General features: G+C 33.0%; 2 protein-coding genes across 9 annotated transcripts in view; one reads left to right on the top strand and one right to left on the bottom strand.

The window, feature by feature from the left end:
• LOC411344 (fasciclin-1) overlaps positions 1-19491 on the top strand; it is a 295001-nt gene that overhangs the window by 159219 nt on the left and 116291 nt on the right. The window lies entirely within an intron of this gene.
• LOC100577998 (origin recognition complex subunit 3) overlaps positions 1-19491 on the bottom strand; it is a 70568-nt gene that overhangs the window by 20261 nt on the left and 30816 nt on the right. Inside the window, exon 13 of one of the 2 annotated variants that reach the window (XM_026442650.1) lies at positions 6181-6250. The exons of the other annotated variant lie outside the window; for it this stretch is intronic. Within the exon in view, the coding sequence (XP_026298435.1) occupies positions 6182-6250 (69 nt within the window). The 3' untranslated portion in view covers position 6181. Of the gene's footprint in view, positions 1-6180; positions 6251-19491 lie in introns of those variants that run through there. 2 annotated transcript variants of the gene reach the window in all.

Below are 19491 nucleotides of genomic sequence, written 5' to 3'. Positions count from 1 at the left end.
ATTAAATTTATTGGTGTTAAATTGAATTGATATTAAACTCAGCCAATACATTATTTCTTTTTCAAAATTTTGATTTGTAAGAGAGAATCACTTTTGAAAATTAATAGTGTTTTCTGTGAAAAATATTCTATCAATACGTTTGTTCGAAATCAATATTTATATACACGAATTAAAAAATTTTATGTTAATTTTTATTTTTAATTTAATAATTAATTCAGACAAACTTAGCTCTCTTTATAAAATTTAGCTTTCCTATAAAATATAGTATTTTTTAAATTAAAGTAGAAATGCAAAGAATATTGCAAAGCAGAAATAATAGAAGTTCAAATTGAATTAACTTCTAGGGATAATTTTAGAATAAAACCTGTCAAATGAATTTAAAGTACGAAATTCAACATACTTTGCTCGTTTCAAACTAGTAAATAGCATAACAATTTAGTTGGCAGATTCGATCTAATGAAATCCCAGTTTGCATATAAATTAATATTAAGTTTCTAACTAACGTCAATACCTTTAGTATTTGTTATGCTAGAAATAATATTGATAAAAGTCTCGAGAGAAATCGATTCTTTCTAAAATAACATAATCAGTTGAATACATGAAAGTAACGTAGATTATAGAAAATCAATTTATCCTGTATGGCGGATAAATCTTCTATCATAGCATAGTAATACCAAAGCCAAACATCTTGAGGTTGTTTCAAAAAGTTGTCTTCGAGGGATCTGTCTTGTGTGTTACACTTAAGGTAGAACTTCTCCACTGAAGCTTATCGCGGTGAAAATTGTATTACAACAAGTCTTGACAAAATTCGCGAATAAAATTTTAAAGTTAAAATCATTTTGCAGAAAGTTAATCGGAAAAGCGAATTATAAATTTGTAACAGGAATCCATAATATTAATAATCTTTCGAGATTAATTGAATTTAATAATTAGAAACAGTTAATTATTTAACAGAATACGATATTATTCTACATTATAATTAAGTAACATTCAATTTTCAAATACGAATACACGGTCAAAATTTAATCATTATTTTAATCATAATCGGCATATAACAATGTTATATACTCTATGAACTATTTTTAATAAAACAGAACAAGTGTAAATATTTCTATCAAGTATATTTTATTAAACGATTCCTCTCTTCCACGATTAAATTCCCAAATATTACACTCCTATTCCCTATTCGAAAAATCTATCGCAAGTTAGAAAAAATAATAATCAAAAGATACCACCAACCCTTAAACTATAAACAAGACTCGTTACTTCCCATCCTAGTTCACTTTTATCCAGTTTATCCCTAAAACTATCACCAATACAGCGTCCAGTATACGAGCAAAATGTCCGCCAATGCGTTTCCAATACGCGTTAGGATAACTCCCCCCCCTCTCATCCTGTGTTAGATCTCGAATATTCAATCGCGCGTTGATATCCGCGCTCCAATGGAAAACCGTACACCCCGAAACAAGTTTATTTTAAACGAATACCAAACAACCTTTCCCTCCTTCTCCCTTCCGGATTTGATTTTTATAGAGAAGGAGGGAAGGAGTCGGTTGGCAGGTGAAGGAAAAATGGCGCTAGGGTTGTGCGGAGGTGTGCAGAAACGTAATACAGCTGATATGATTGGGAATGGAAGGAAAGGGAGGTCAGATTGGAAAGTAACCGAAGGACCAAAAGGAATCGAACAACGTTGGGGGAAAAATGAAAAGAAACGTGAAAAGGGTGAAGTAAGACGAGGAGGGGGGGGGGGGAGGGTATAGACTGGCAAATTGAAGCTCGCGTAAGTGGAAAGCCAATTTGGAGTTTCTTGTTGCGAAAATAAGATCACGGGAAATTATTGGGTATCGTAATGGGCGAAGCACGCGTTTCCGCCTCGGTTAATGCTCGTTCAAACTACTGCTAGAAGTGGTATATCGGGGAAATGAAATAAACATCGCCGCTCTCGATAGTTGTTGCGTTGTGTTCCAATAGATTCTGACACACAGCGTTCTCTGGTTTATCCTTTCAATCTTTGCTGGAATTTTAGCTTCGGGAATTTTGGTTTTCGATCGAAAGAATGTTGAAACTCGAAAATTTGGGAAATTGTATATTCTTTCGTACAATATATACGATTTTAACAACTAATTTTCTTTTTTTCTTTAAAGTTTTCGAGAACAATCGAATCTTCAATTATATTTCCAGAATAATAAAATTTTATTTGTTCCAAGAAACAAACATTTCGCGAAACTAGAATTCCTATAATATAATTCGCTAATTTTGCCCGTGACTGCTCGTTCAAATGAAGATTGTAATCTACTTGAAATTTCGTTCTGAATATATACGATATAATTTATCTCCCTCTTAATGATATTCATACAATAATAAACATATCGTATAAAAGTAACTAAGAATGATTAAGAGATTCGTATATTTACCAACGTATTTCCAACAACATTAATCACATTTTCTTCCAGTCTTAAAAGAAAAATGAAATTACGGATAGAGAAAGAGTGAACGTACTCACCAAAGGAAAAGATGCTTTTTCCGTAGTAGGATTCCTACGTACGTCGGTTGAATACGTGGAGGAGAGATACAGAGAGGGTTGGCTGCAGCCTGTTTATATCGCGTTTCAAAGAGCTGCCAGACGTCGGATCGTGCATCTTTCGCGTGTGTACTACAGTGTCCAGCGAATCAAGCAACAGTGGAAAAATGTGTAATAGTCCGACCGGCTGGTTTTCTTTGAAATTCGCTACTGGCTACTAGAGTTCTACTCGGCAAGGCAACTGCGCTTGTGAAAGCGACAATCGTAGAAATATATAGCTTCTTTGAGAATTCTTATTTTCGCTCGAACATTGCGCAACAACGAACATCGCACGATTTGTACAATTTGTAATTTTCTTGTTAAAATTAAACTGAATATCTACCGATCATTGGCGTTCAATTAATTAAAGGGAAAGTGATTTCAATAGCATGCTGTTTCCATTCTATTCTGAACGTGTAAAATGACGCGTAAATTTGTTCAAATATTTTTAATTCACGTTTCAATTGTATAAAAAATTCCGATAATATTTTCATGGTATTAAAAAATGCGACTCGAGTTCATACAGCGAATTATTATACAAAAATTTATTACAGATATTTGAACAGTATAACAGATTCAAACTTTTTTCATTCTCTATCCCACACACAATATCCTACTTCTTATTCTCCTGCATTTCATTGCATGTCAGACTCCAATGCCCAATTATCAATGCTTTAGAAAACTATCAAAATGCAATTTACCTTTAACTCGAAACGCGGCGTAACAGGAGAATATTCGCAGCTCGTCGTTTAACAAACCGCAAACCGATTATCGTAATCGTTTCTGGGCGCGGTTCCGCGTGCAAAACAATCCCCGAATGAAACATGTCGCCACCGGCCAATTCGTTGCGTGCGGTACGATAGTTTGGACGAGTAAAAATTACCCGGAACCTCTCCCCTCCCTCCCCGCGTAAACCGGCAATTCTCGATTTCGATTTGAAACCGGTCGAAGAAGGGAAGGGAGGGGAGGGAGGAGGATATGCAAATAGAGGAGATAGCGGATTCGAATAACGACGCGCGAAAAAACATTTTAACGGGTAATTATCGTGGCTCGATGTTTAATCAGTTATTCGTTTCACGGTGACGCGCGTAATTAAATTATAACTCGCACCGACACCAAGACTCTTATCTCGGCTAATTATTCGATATTCGCGAGACATGATTGAAAATATGCGTTTCAATGCAGAAAATATTTACTCACAAACACGAGGAGGAAAGGAATGATGTATCTAAGCAATGGGTATTATTGTATATTTGCGAGAACGAGCAATTTTTTAATTATTTAATCGTTAATTATGTAATAACCTGAGGTGGTAATTAATTATACAGGTAGATTATTGGGGATCACTTTGATTTCCTTGCAACCCTGGCTTGTGGTGAATATTACCCTCTCAAAGAGATTTACTGCTTTGATTGACAGCTTCGGTGCAGTGTCTTTAATAACGTTTGGATTATTACTTTATAAAATTAGTTTTGATATAAAAATAATGAAACAAAAAACAGATTTTTTTTTTTTAACGAGCTTCCTCTTTAGAGACGTTGAATTTATCTCTCTTTATTTCTTCGCAATTTTTTAGGAGCAGTGATAAAACGAAGTTTTAATAAAAAAAGAATAAAATGTATAAGGTGAATACAAAAGGATTATCTATTTCTATGAAAAAAGCACAGCAACAACTTTCCAAAGTTTTGATCCTTATATTCAGGGTTGATATTCAGAGTTGCTCACCCCCTATATAATTTTTCTTTCCCCTTTTTTTTATTCTAGAAAAGTAAACGAGGCAAAAGAACTCGAAGAAAATTCCACGATATTAAGTGCTGAATTCTTCAGTTATAAAGAGGAAGCTTAATAAGTGAACTTCGTTATATGCTTCAGAGAAGTCTACCATATTACGTAGATTTAAACGAGAAATAAATTGAATTAAAAATATTTCGAAAACTAATCATTTCTTTCTGAAATTATTGCGAGCATTAGAAAGATTAAAAATTTGATACCATTCGTAAAAAAAAAAAAAACAACAACGAGTTCGAATACAATTTCAATTCGAAGATAAATTCTATTGTAATTTTTTCCCTGCAAAAGGATTTTCAATTAATCGATTCGTAAAGAGAATTGACGATGATGATTCGCACATCTGTCGGCGACCACGTGTGCAATCAATCGTCTAAAATACGACCAACGTTATACTGTTTACACGCCTTCAGGCGTAATTCATCATTTTTAGTATTAGTCTTCATGGGTAGCCCGTTGACTAGAGGCGATTTACGGGTTCGGTGACAGCTGTCAACCGATCAAGAAATCTTCGATCGTTGCACCACAGTCACAGAGGCTGAAATCACGATGCTCGTTCCAAAAAGTTGTCTTGTCAGAGGGATGAGCCGCGTGTTCTACTAAAAAGAAAACTTTTCGATTGAAGTTTGTCACGCCAAAAATCGTGTTACTGCAAGTCTTGGAAAAGTTAGGGGATAGAATTTCAGAGTTAAACGATTTCGTTGAAGAGTAATCTCGAAAGTGTAATAAAATGTTGCTTTAAATTTGTAAATGCTTACGATATTCCCGTAGATGATTATTCTTGGAAAAATAATTCTTAACGAATGTGAAAAACCAAAAAGCACCATGATTCATAGAATTACTTACTAATATCGAAATCGAACGCTATTTATTATTAGAAAGGAAATTAATGGATAAATTTTTTCATTGAAGATTGAGCAATAAGCAAGTAATTAAAATTTTTTAACGAAAATCCCGAGTCTTCGATTCCTTCATAGAATATCAAGCTTTTGTGAACCTCGTTTTGCGGATAGACTTGCATTCTCTTATCCTCTTTCAATGCTTTCCAATCCAATCTCTTTCTTCTGTCACCTTTTTTCGGCCCGGATATTCCTCTTTCTGATCCCTCGAATCTTCGACGACGAGAAAAAGGACGAACGGATGAACAGAATGGACGGATTATGATCGGATAACCTAGACCAAGCTTGGATTTTCTATGAGCGTGGATTTGCTGACCTCGTTTAAATCTTTCCAGCTCTATTATTTTATCCCTATGAACGTCAGCACTTCGCAAATTATTTTTACGCGTGCCCCGACTCGGTGGGAATAAGACGTTCGAGAAAACGTACGATTATGGGACTATCACCTAACTAACAATCGTCTCGGATATCTTAGGATAGGATATCTTAGAATAGTTGCACAATAGACACTTTTGCGGCTATGCAATTCTCGTTGCAATAACGAGTATCAATTAGGATAATATTTTATAATTTTTCAATTGGAAAATTGATCTTCCAATCGTTTGAATAATCTTTGAAGAAGCTACAAAACCGAAACGAAGTATATAGTACCTTCAACTATTCACAGATTAATATTATCTAATTTAAGATCATTGATCAATCATGACAGAACTCAAAGTTTCAAAAATTCTCGACAAGGCAAATCCTTATCTTCTTCGATAAGAAATCGATTCTTTTTCAAGAGAGTAGCTTACGAAAAAATCCACGAGATCCCAAAGAGATCTAAAAACTATCCTCGAACACGAATCTCGTTCCTGCAAATAGCAAATAATATCTCTGTATAAAATAAGTTTATAAAATAGATACAATAATGTCCAAGAAAAAAATGCTTACCTTAACAAAAAGTATCGGAGAAATTTAACCCTTGCTCAAACCCTTCGCTTAACTCAGACACAAGGTAGATCTAGGGAAAAAGGAAAAAAGAAAACGTTTACATCGTGTCTCGAAAGCGGCACACGAGGAAGTTTGTAAGAATGCCTAAAGGGGGAAGAGGCCCTCCTCTCCCCTCGGCCTTTACGCCATTACAACCGTGGGGTTCGTCGACCCTCCTCCTTCCCTCCTCCCTCAGGTTTCAGAAACAACGGCGGCGAAAGAAAGAAGGTCGATGCGGGGGCGAAGGGAAGAAGAAAGCGGGATTTTGTTGGGGCGTGCGCGGAATATCGTGCAACTCCACGGCTCGTGCAAAAAGGAAAACAAATTAGCCTCGCTCAAAGAAACGTGCTGCGCGGTATATTAGACTGCTTGGTGAATTCCATAGAGTCGGGGCAGAAAGGAGACTGGTTGGAATGTTGCTGCTTCCAGCAGCCGGATGTTGTGTTATATAGATGATATCGGATACGGAGGAATTAGATTGGCCAAGTAGGAAACGAAATAAATTTCGTAGTTTCGTTGTTCTTCCGGGGGGAAGAAAAGAGGAAGAATATTCCGATTGCTTTGTCGCTTTGAAAAGATGGGAAATTTCTATGAGAGTGTGACTCCTCGACTCCTTTAATCGTTTCAGAGAAAATGACTATTATTATTATTATTATTATTATATCCAGAGAAATGGAATTAAGAATTAATAGTGTCAGTCGAATGATTCGATATGGAGAGAAAGTTTGTATATCATAATTCTTTCGATTTTATTTTATCCCGAGAAGTTCGTTTCATTAGAATTTCTGAAGTTCCACGAGTATTTCGATCTTTTATTTTATTTTTTGTCATCTTCTCTTTCTTCTTGAAGAGATAAAGTTTCAGGAGCACTTCGATCTTTTATTTCTCTCATCTTCTCTTCCTTCGCTGAATAAATAAAAATGTAAAAATGAAGTATATTATAAATAAAAAGGACGTATCAAATATACACTTACTTATTTTTAAATAATTCGAAGAGGATCTTAATTTTCACGCAAGATTTGCGCACAAGGTCTTCACTGAACGAAAATCCTCTTCCTCTATTGAAAAGTAACGTTAAACACAGAGTTCCGTGGAACTCTTCCCGTCACGAAATGAAATAGGCGAGGCCTCTAACTAAACTCGCATAAATCGGCATTAGAATGCATAATCACCTCTTGGCCGTTGATTAATTCTTCGTAGCTTGGCCTAAGAGCGGCTCAGGTCTTGATTTATAGTCCCGTTTACCTCGAATGGAAATCTCGGCCCGTCTAGCACCCTTCGCAGCGAGACTTTAACGGCGAAAGGGCAACGGATCTTTCGTTGAAAGGTTGCGCTACCCTTTTCAACGGGGTGGCGAGGTGGGGAGGGGAGGTGCAATACAGAGACTCGGGTAACAATGCCCGCTCTCGCTTCTCGGCCCACGAATCCCTCGTTCTTCCTCTATTTTTGAGGGTAAGAGCGATAGCTTTCACCCTTTTTCACGAAAGGCCTGGCGCGCGTACAAAGTGACGCATTTCTCTTCCTTTTGCCTTCTTCCATTGATTTTCTTCTTCTGCTTTGCGCGTGCCTCTCCTCTCCCCTCCCTCGGCTACCTTAAAACGTCTGTTTACCCGTTCATTATTCCGTTCAACACCTTTTGGACGAGTGTCATTGGAAAGATTGGATCGTTTATTTATACTCTTCGCTCCTTTAAAACCTGGATATTATCGAACGAAGATAAAGTTTGATATTTTTTGAACAATTGATTTCTTCTCTCATTTTTGTTCGTGGTTTTGACAATTTTTTGGCAAACGTGTGTCTTCTTCGTATTTTGATAAAATAGGTGAATCGAGCGTATTTTAATTACAATATTTTAATAATTACTAATGGTTTTTAATAAACACAATATTCTAAATTGTAATAGTGTAATTGTGCTGTGTAATTTTAAAAGAATCAATCCAATAGAAAAATTGAATCTATTTCATAAACATCGCAGACTAATTCCTTTGACCTCGATCTCGTTCATCAGATTTATTATTTTTTCATCAAGTCCACGATAAACTTCGAAGTCCCAACCCAACAGCAATAACGTAAAATCACATTCACAACCAGAGGATTATTCAATTCGAAGACGCACCCCCGATATCGAAGGACTCTTCAACTGACAACCCTCGTCCACTCGACAATGCCACGGATTTATTCTCCTAAACTTCATCAAAATTTTTCCCTCGATACGAAATCAGATCCAACAACTGCGAGGAGGAGGAAAAGTTGGCAAGACGACAAGTATAAAAAAAAAAAAAAAGAAAGAAAGAAAGAAAGAAAAAGTCGTTTTCTCGCCGTTGATCACGCTCCTCCTCCAGAATTTCCGTTCCTCGACTTCCGGCGCCACGATGGCGAAAGCCGGCCGAAGATTCGCTCTTCCGGTATATTTATGTCGGTGACGATCAAATTGATTTAGAACCCTCGGCTGCGGATCGACCAATGCGCGGTGCGAGCTGCTTAAAAGCCGAGTAAATAAACGCATCCCCCGTGCCAATAACGCGCCACGAATTCGAGGGCCTGGCGTTAGATGGGGGAACGCGGTAGGGTGAAACCTCTTACGGGGATGAAACTCGATTTACGTTGGACCCCTCGTCTCGATGGGGATACCTGGAAGCGGTAAACAAGGGAGCATGCGTCACTGGAGATTTCTTTAAATTGTTCTGGATTACTCCTCAACGATCCTCGGACTGTTGTTTAATAGATCGTGAAGTTTAATCGTGGCTGACGTGCCGTTGGGTTTAATTTGACCGAGCCCTCTGTATCGTGAGCTCTCACAATTTAAATTTTCAGGGAAAATATGCGAAAAAATGTAACACGAGAAACATATTATTTATATAATAGTATATCGTAAAATAGATGAGGAGAAATTTTTCTTCGAGTTGATTCTATATAATTTTAGAAGAATAATTTAGGAGGAAAGAAAACATATTTTGAATATCATTTTATAAATTCGAGTAATTTAGTAGATACTTTGGGTTCAATATTACTTTAAATATAATCCATGCAGGTTCGTTATTCTCTTTTTGAATCTTTTTCTTTTTTTTAGTTTTTGAATACACGTAATCGTAACGATCTATAAAATTTTCCTTTCGAAAGAGTCCTTCGACATTGCGGTGCTTGTTCTATGATCTTAATTTAGAAGTTTATATAACTATTCAAATAACCAAAGACCATAAAATAAACATAACTTCGATATCTCCTCAATATCATAAAACATAGCCAAATTGCAGAACATAGAATCTAATCATCTATCTAAACTTCATCTATCCAGCTCTATTGCTTCGAGGTCGTTTCTAATCTGATCAGTTTCACAAATAATAGGAAATCAAGCTTCAGAGTAGCTATTAACCGAAAGTTATCGTTATTTGTTAATAATTCGATAAAATTTAATTTCCAATCGCTTAGAAATTATTTTAGAAAGAAAGGAAGACAGATTTCAAAGATTTATTAAAAGAAAATTAAAATCTATTATAAAAATTAGAGAGAAAAGTGTTCTAAAATAAGTTTTTAAAATGTATGAGAAATATTTGAATAGATAAAATTTTTAAATTTTTAATAAAATATTGGAAGGAAGAAAATTTACGTAAAAATTTAATTGCAGTATATTTAATTCATCATATTAATACTGATTATATTAGAGATAAAAAGATGTAGTTGGTCAAGGACATTTACCACGCTTTTTACGACGCTTTTAACTCTTTCAGCTTTGAGCATATACTTTCAAGAGCTGAGAACTCGGTGAACTACTTTTCAATCTCCAATATATTCGATATCGATAGTGCGTTAATTCCCTTAAGATTTTTTCTGAGTAACTACACGAAGTAAGTACATTAACCTCGGGGAAAAAATTAAAATACGTAAAGAATATCGAGGAAAGTTTCACAGAAAAGAATCAACTGAAGAAAAAAAAATATATATTCATAATATTCATAATATTATAAATCCAACGAAACAATCGATATTATAAATTTTGAATAATACATCTTTGCATTTTTTAATTTTATTTATAAAAAATAATCCACGAATGCCATTTCTAAATGAAACAAAATAGGATACTCTACGATCTAGCAAAGAATAATCAATCGGTAACAAAAAGTATGATTAAAGATCAATTTCGATTCATCATTTATTTCTCATCGCGTACGAATGAAACGAAATCAAACACCTCTCCCTGAGAAAATATTTCTTCCTACGGAATCTGAATTTAAAGAGCACTTTCATCGAGTCATTATAAAGTTAATTGGGGCAGCATTGAAAGTTTCGAGAATGCTGAAAGTCGTTACGGTTGGCAACTTTGATCAAGAGGGTCGCCAGTTACCTACGAGGTTACAGTTAACCCATCCATTTCTCGAGGCGAAAAAAGTTGCAAAGGGTGGCGGAAATGCGGGCGGAGGATGGAGAAAGAATATAGAAAGAAAGAAAGAGAATGGACGACCACTTTGGACGACCTGTCTTGATCAATTAAAACCCGACCAAGTTTGATTTATCGAACGATTTGAATTGATTGCGGCCTCGTTGAAAAGACCAGTTCCTAACCCACTTCGATTTCCATCGCCACCATCCTCCAAGGCCCAGTTACCGGAAAACTTGCGGCTCCTTGCTTCCGGCCATCTCGAGAATCCACTTTCTCTTCGTATACATCCGTGCACGTCTTATTTACCCTCCATTTTGTCGAGTATGCTCGATAATCGTGATGATATTCGGACGAATACATGAAAATCATGACGCTAAGTATATATATTTATATATCTTAGGCAAAAATATATTCCTATTAAAAATGTATGAAATAAATCTGATGAAATTTTGGAAAAAACTAATCATAATATTTCTACAATATATTTTTAAAATGCTTCAAAAACATTATTCAATATCGAAAACCAAGTAGAATCATATATACATAGGATCGGAAGGATAGGAAGAATAAATCTGATAATACGAGAGACCGACAATTTTTTACATTTTCATATTCTCTTCTCTAAAATCGGAAAAATACGACATGTTACACGATATTCACTTTTTCGATTCGAAAAATTATATTATAAGGGAATTGTGTACGTCTACACAAACAAAAGAAAAGTAGATATTTTAGAATCCTTTTATGCCTTAACATCATTAATACAATCTCGTAATCGTAGATTAATTAAAAATCCTATAATTAAAAAAAAAAAAATAGAAAACTAAAGAGAAAAGAATTCCCTGATTAAATTCCCTCCAAATATATCATTTATAATTTACAATCTACAATTCTAAGTTTAAAAACCCGCATATGATCGAAAGCAGAAGATATATATATACATATACATACACACGCGCATAATTTAACCGATCCATATTATCGCGGTGTAACTACACTCTATCAAGAACGATCTGTTGTTCCCACGAGGAATTTCACTCCTCGTTTATCTTCATTATCGACGTATCTGTCTCGCGCCATCGGAGACAACCGTATACTAAATAGTAAATACGCTTCTGTCCATCGTGTACAAACATTTGAATATTTATGAAAGACGCATCGTAGTTATTCCTCGATTCCAGTGATCGGAAATGACGATAGCCCTTCTCTCTCTCTCTCTCTCTCTCTCGTCGATCGATCCCGATCACGATTCAGAATTCGCGACCCGAGAACCTTGTTTCACTTTCCTTCTCTATCTCTTCACATTTTTTTTTCTTTTTTCTTTTTTTTTCTATCCCGAACAATGCTTTTCCATTTACATTCGGTGTTTACATCGCGCGCGTTCCACGCATCGCGACTGTTTCTGTTTGCCCAACTGAGTTTCTTTTCTTGCCTTCTCCCTCTTATTTACTCGTTTTCTACATTTTATAGTTTAGTCCCTTCTCTCCTTTTTTTTTTTCGTTACGCTGCCTTCTCGACCCTTCCCTCTGTTTTCTCGGCTTTCATTTGCTAACCAAACTTGTTGGCTCTTCCTTTCTTCTTTTTTTTTCTTTTTGACTTTTCTGACATTTTCGAGTCGAAATAGATATTCTTGAAGTTGAATGATGAAGAAATGTAATCTGGAGGATTTTTATGATTGTCGAGGAAAAATATTTGTGGGAAGAATTTTGTTGCTCGAGTGTGATTCTAATGATGAAATATTTTTTTGCTCGTGCATTTATTGATCTTGATCCTTTGAAAAATAAATATATATGTTTTTTGTGAGAAGAATAATTTTAATATAAATTTTAACGTGCTTTTATAATTATGATATTTGTATTAAACATTTAAAAACTTAATGCACAATGAAAATATCTATATTGTAACGTAATAGAATCTTTTACATATGTACCGTATTATCCTCTTGTAGTGAATGGACGATAGTCTGAATACCAGGATAAAATGGAGCGAAAAACATGGGATATCGGATCCATGATCGCGATTTTATAGCGCGGCTTTTTTCACGCGGCCACAAAAATGGCTTCAGGCTGATAACACAGCTGCTTTTTCGATTCGAACGCGGAAAAATACTGTTGCCTCCATTCAAAGGTCGTGTTGAACAAACTTGCACCTTTCGGAATCGTCGCGATAGGGATAACAAGAACCCGTTTGTGCGATCGAATGAACCGCTTCGTTGATCACGAGCACGAGTTGAAAGTATATAAATACGCAAAACAAAGCGTTTGTTAAATTATCACGTAGAAATTGTTGGACACGTTTTCCATGGTAATTCGTCTGTTTGAAGAGGATGTTTGTTTTAAAATTGTAAATAACGTGTACCATTTCCCTTTTTTTTTGAATTCGAAATTTTATGTAACTATGCTTAATTTGTAATTGATGTATTTCTTTCTCTCGTTTTTCAGTCAATTAGATTTTAAAGCATCGATTTTGATGTTTGTTTTCGAGGAAACGAGTTGTTCTTTGGAAAAAAAAAAAAGAAAAGCTAAAATTTCTCATTTATTGAACATCATTCTTTTCTCTATTATTTATATATCTTTTAAATAAATAATAATTTTTCATATATCTGACACTAATATTTTCCTATATTTCTTTTTAAATATTGAATCTTTTTTTTATATATTATAAATTTATAATATATAATAAATATTTTGTTGCAAGAATTGTTTTAAAAAGATCCTCGTGTAATGCAAATATAAATTATTTATATGAATTGATAAACTATTCTCTTTTTGAAGATGTATAAATAAGTTTCAACCAATTTTTATGTTTTTTGTGTCTCTTAAAATTGACACTCCAAAAATTTCCAACGAATATATTATATATTCTATATATAATTCTGCATAATAAATATATGTAGATACTTTTGAAAGTTCGAGCAACATTTTAAATTACAGAACAACTGAACGTAAAATATTCTGGATTTTTAAGAGAAAGATGGAATAACTTTTGACTTTGAAGACAAAATTATTACCGATTCCATAGGACAGAAATTATTTTAACTATATGGCTATATAACCACGGACCATAAACGGTGGAAATTATTGGATGATTCCGAATAAAAGTTTGAAATGTGAAATTTCTCGAAACTGGTATGGAGCAGACTTGAATATTGCCATAAATTGGTAGAACGAAGGTAGTTGAAGCGAAATACTCACTTGAGGAAAATGGGGAAAACAGTGCAAAGGGGACATTTATAACTCGAAATGAAATAATCTTTGCACCTCTATAAAATATTCCAAAAAATTTGTTATTAAATTAAATAATAATTTATTCAAATATTCTAACTTATTAAAGAAAATATTTTTTAATAACGTTTCAGATATATATATATATAATAATTATATTAAATTATTTATATTTATAATTTATCATCAAAAAATTAAAGTTTAAAAAGAAATTTCAAAATGAAGACATAGAAAATAATTTTATATAATATTTATTTTTTTCCAATAATAAAATTGTTAAAAACATAAAATTAAATATTCAATTATATTAATTTTCTTTTGAACAGTACTTTCTTTACTGTTTTAATATAAAATTTACGCGTTAATACCTCGTGTATAATAGCATCAAAGAAGGAACTGATGTTATGAACCATTAAAAGGAAATAAAAAAAAAAAAATGGAAAAAAATACTACGAAAGTTAAAAGCATTTTAACACTGAAATGAGCGTATGATATTAGCAAAAGAACTATTATATGATTTGAAATATATACGGAATATACTTAAATGCAATTTAATACACTAAAAAAAATTCTATCTCACGCAACACTAAAGAAGATATAAGATCTACAGTTAATTAAAATTATTTGTTCAAAATATAAAATAATTATAATATCAACAACAAAAAAATGATAAAAATTTCGATCTGCGGATTCAATTCTGTTCCTCTAAGAATATTATCATTCTTTTTAAAATAGAAAATAATTAGAATAATAAAAAAATTATTGTTCCATGAACACAAGCGTTTCTCCGTCCAAACGATTATTACCCTCTATTATTACCCTCTTCGTTATCTTTTATTATGATTGATAGTATAATTTTATTACTATTCTTTCGTATAAGTACAATTATAATAAGAAAAGATGATATCTCCCTAATTGAAATTTTTGTGATTCGAACGATAGTATCTCTCCACTAATTCGGATACTAGACGCTCTATTATGGATCCCGAACATCTCAACCACTCGGTACGGCTGTGTCAACACTAGAATAGAGAACCATTACCGCTAAAAGCTTTGAATCTAAATGCTTTATGTTTCAAACGGCGGTATGATTCGTGACATTGGTTATTCACGAGGCTCATAAAAGAAGAATAAATATCGGGGTGCGGAGCGGTGTGATTAAAATGAATCGTAAAACAAAGCTAACGTGGACAACTGAGAAAGAATTTATCGTCGTTCTAGAAAAAAAAAAAAAAAAAAAAGAAAAAGCGGAAATACTTTTCACGAAAAGTATGAAATTCGTAAAATTTATCAATCTTTTCACAAATCTTAAGAATTATAAAATTTGATCAATAAAATTTGTTGAATTCTTTATAATTCTTTATAATAATTTTTTTTTTTATATAATAAAGATTAGGATTATTTAAATATAAAATGATTCTGATCTAGATTTGATTGGTTAAAAGTTAATGTAATTTATTAAATTTTATTTCGAAATATAATATATTTCTTTAAATACGTATTTTCTATATGTATTCATAGAAAAATTTATAGAATAGTTTTTTACATTTATAGTTATTCCTCGACCAGATTTGTGTACAATTTATTCCATTAATAAATTTGCACGAGTTTGAATAGTAGATATTTTTACCAAGAATGAATGTAATGTTTGATCTGCACTTGTTAAATCAGTGCAGTTCGTTAAAAACGTTTCAAAAACGCGTAAATATCGTATTCCATAACGTTTTCTGTATAGATTCACTCGTGTTTTGAAAAAGCTCGCGAAAGTGTTTCAAAAATAAAAGAGGAAAAATTGTATTTCTTAACTTTAATCTCATCTATCGATATTTCTATATCCAAACGAAAATATAAAATCCAAAGAAATAAAATTATTTGTATAATGAAATTATTATTATTTATAAGTTATTTTATAAGAATCAGACTCTTAACTATTCATTATAAAATATTTTACAGAAATTACATTATTATTATTCATGAAAATATATTAGAAAACTTACAAGAATTTCAAAGAAACGAAAATATTTAAAAAATTCATCGTTTCTTTTTGTTCGAACCGAAGCCACTGAATTTTTCTATACAAACATCATTATTATTCATAAAATATATCATACAAATTACATAATTATTATTCATAGAATATTTTAATAAAAATTGCAATATCCGAACGAAACGAACGAATATATATAAAAAAAAAAAATCCATCTAATCTGATTCGTTAAATATCTTCCATTCAAATTCTTCGAACGGAAGAATCGAAAGAACGAAAAATGAAAAATTACCATATCGTTGATTAAGAAACTCTATCCACCTTTAAAATCTAAATTAATATTATCGACTGTCTGACAAAAGCATCCGGCTTCCCGATGAATTAATGACAATTCAAGACAATTTGTTCGTTTTCTCGACGTCCACCATCTCGCAATAGAGAGAAAAAAAAAGTAATTGTTAACGGTCCCAGGTTGTGTTTTAATAGACGGACACTTAACCCCCCATTCCCTCATTAACTATTTGGATCGCGCTGATTATGCCACTAATTGGTAATCAATATTCAGTATGACCATTAAACTCACGGAATATCGATACCAATGCACCTACGCTTCCGGAGCCTGCTAATGCGACCGTTAAGCAAAGGAATCCTTGCGAAATAATCGTAATAGCGTATTCGAATTCGTAACACGCGTTCGACATGATATATTTAACGCTGTGCATCCTCGCGTTTCGAATATTCAAAATTCGACTGCGAATAAATCTCCGAGTGAGACATATTTTTCATTTTTTCCAAGATCAGTTTACGAAATAATCATTTTGTTGCTATCATATTCGATTATATGTATATATTATGATCTATAATTGGAAATTAATAAAGATAAACGAGATTTTAATATATGGATAGAGTTTTTGAGAGAGAAAAAAGAATTGTAACATATTGCTTAAATTTTATAGATGTTTTTTCTTATTTGTTTATTTATTGATAAAAAGAAATCAAAATATTTGTCATAGAGAGACTAGTCCACAATAAATACGATTATTAAAATAATCTAGTTAACAATTTGTCAAACTATTGAATTTCATTCTCGAATGCAACAAACTATTGAAACCCAAGAAATTCTTAAACAAAAGAAAACAATTGAATCGAAAATAATCGAAGAAACAATTTATTATCAGAGACACCAATCTCCTGGACACGATTCATCAACGAAACATCTCATTACCAACTTGTTAAATCATTAAATTCTCGAGTGGAACGAACAATTCTTCCCATCAGAAGCCGGAAGCAATCAAATCGAATTCGATTTTGACAGTGCTAAACTGCCCGATAATAATCATTCACCCGTGATGGGGGCAGATCGATCATCATCTCTCCTTTAAGGGTGGCTCCTCATCACGAGTGAGAAGAGGATTCATGAGATGTCACGCGAAACCTGGAGGATCTACAGGGGTGAATCGTGATCATGGTACAGGGGTGGTCGAATTTAAGGGGTCGTTCCTTGCCGAAATTCATTTCTTCGAGTTGTTTAGAAGGGGATGTCCCGACGATGAGTCACGTACTCGTTACGTGAATAACCCAACCCCCCTCGGTATCTCGTGTCCGCTGGAAATTGCGAGCAGAGATTATGAAATGTTATGGAAATCAAGGGTATCCCTTGTGTGCTGATACGTGAAATCGTAAGATCGATCATGGAGAGTAAAGAGCGCTTCGGTGTATAAACGTTTCGTACGTGTTTTGTTCGAGCATCGTTGAAAGTGGAATGTTGTTACTGATCGAATTTTTCCACTGAGATTGTTCGATTTTCTTTTTCTTCTTTTTTTTTTTTGCACGTAACCGGAAATTATTTTATTAACCGATTCTATAATCGATTTTTAATTTACTTGTCAATTTATATAGACATGGAGATTTTGAATGAAGAATTGGATAGAATTTAACGAATATATTTACAAATATGATATTGTATCGTATATTTTATATTTCAAATAATAACTTTTATGCTTTTAAATTACATCAAAATGTAACTAGTAAGTGATATTAAATTATATTGTCAAAATATATCCATCCAGATGCTTTTAAATATATTTATATTTTGCGAATATAATTAAAACTTTAAACCAGCTACTTTCTATCACACGAGGATATTCTATTCTATTCTATTTCGCGTTTATTTTTCACAGCTATAAAAATTCTATCATCTTTATTTTCTTTTAACAAAAATTTACCTTCTCTCGACGGAGATAAAACTTAATCAATGATGAAAATTTTTTTTCACGACACGAAAACAGATTCTGCAAAGTCATAAAATCATAACTAATGCTTCACACCAAAGTTTGTTTCGCGACATTCACTCTAGCCGCATTATTTCTGATGATAAAAAAAAAAAAAAATAAATGGAAGCGCGGCAAGGGTGGGAACAGGTCTCATTTCCGTTCCCGTGAAAATACAGGCTCGTTCCAGCAACTCAGAAGCAAGAATCTGATATATATATATATATATATATAGACTAACCCTTTGTTAACTCTTTTTCTATCTCTTTTTCTCTCTTACACCCTTACTCGCGTATCACAGGCACGAAAGGGTTGATTACGTTGACTTTCCTCTCGTTTCACTTTCACTCTTTCTCTTTCCACGCTTCGTTGGATTTTTCTTGTTCCCTTGTCCGATATTAATGTCGCGAAAAATGAATGACCAAACGAGTGGCACGCAAGTCCTTGGAACGATATGGGGATGATAAGGTTTGGTTTATGCAATGCGAGTTTAGATGGAATGAGGAATTTTGAAGAGAAGAAAATATGAGAAAATTTTAAATTAAGTTAACTCGAAGATAATTAATGAAAAAGAAATAACAAGTGACCCAATTTTGATGTAATACGATTACGAATCAATTATAATATAAATCAATCTATATTTAATTCATCATGTTTATTATATTTAATTGTGATATTAATTTTGTTCTTTTTCAGGATGCAATTACCCAATGTACAATATAATTAAAATCCTTTATTAAATTCTTTTTTTAATTTGCTCTTTTAATTAATCCTTTATTAAAGTTATATTGTTCCCAATTTCCTTAATGAAACCACAAAAATTTTGTCCAAAATAAAAGAAAATCGTAATAAATGAATATTGCCATAATTTGTCCCAAAGAAATAAAAAAGAAAAAGAATTTATAAAAATCAAATTAAAAATAAGAAATAATTAAATAATAAGAAACTGCTTTCTTAATCCATAAATGTGCAAAAAATTTAATATTATAACACTTTCCATTACAACCTCAAAGTAATTCCAAAGTTTCTATTGAAGTATATCACTGTACAAAAATGTAACTAAATATGAAGCAAATTTTTCTGATGTATATTATCAGTTAAGTCATATAAGTTCGTTTGTAAATCACTCGAAATTAATAAATTATTGATCTGCATATCAGTCTGAAATTTAATTCGGCTACATCGAATCTTATTTACCCTCCTATATATTTCTTCTTCGCCACGCGCATATCAAAAATGCAACTCGAATGCATTATTTGAGAGCCACATCGTTGCACGCTCCGTTGGCTCTCTTCTAATCGGTCAAGTGTACATTTGTCGGAAATATGACCCTGCAGGCAAAGATTCAAGGAGGTGGAACATGCGCCATATTAATTTGCATATTATATTTATACGTCATATCACGCGTGGATA

Source organism: Apis mellifera, linkage group LG9 (assembly GCF_003254395.2).
Source record: "Apis mellifera strain DH4 linkage group LG9, Amel_HAv3.1, whole genome shotgun sequence".
NCBI lineage: Eukaryota > Metazoa > Arthropoda > Insecta > Hymenoptera > Apidae > Apis > Apis mellifera.
Note: the sequence above shows the minus strand (reverse complement) of the source record. Positions and strands in the feature narration are given on the sequence as shown.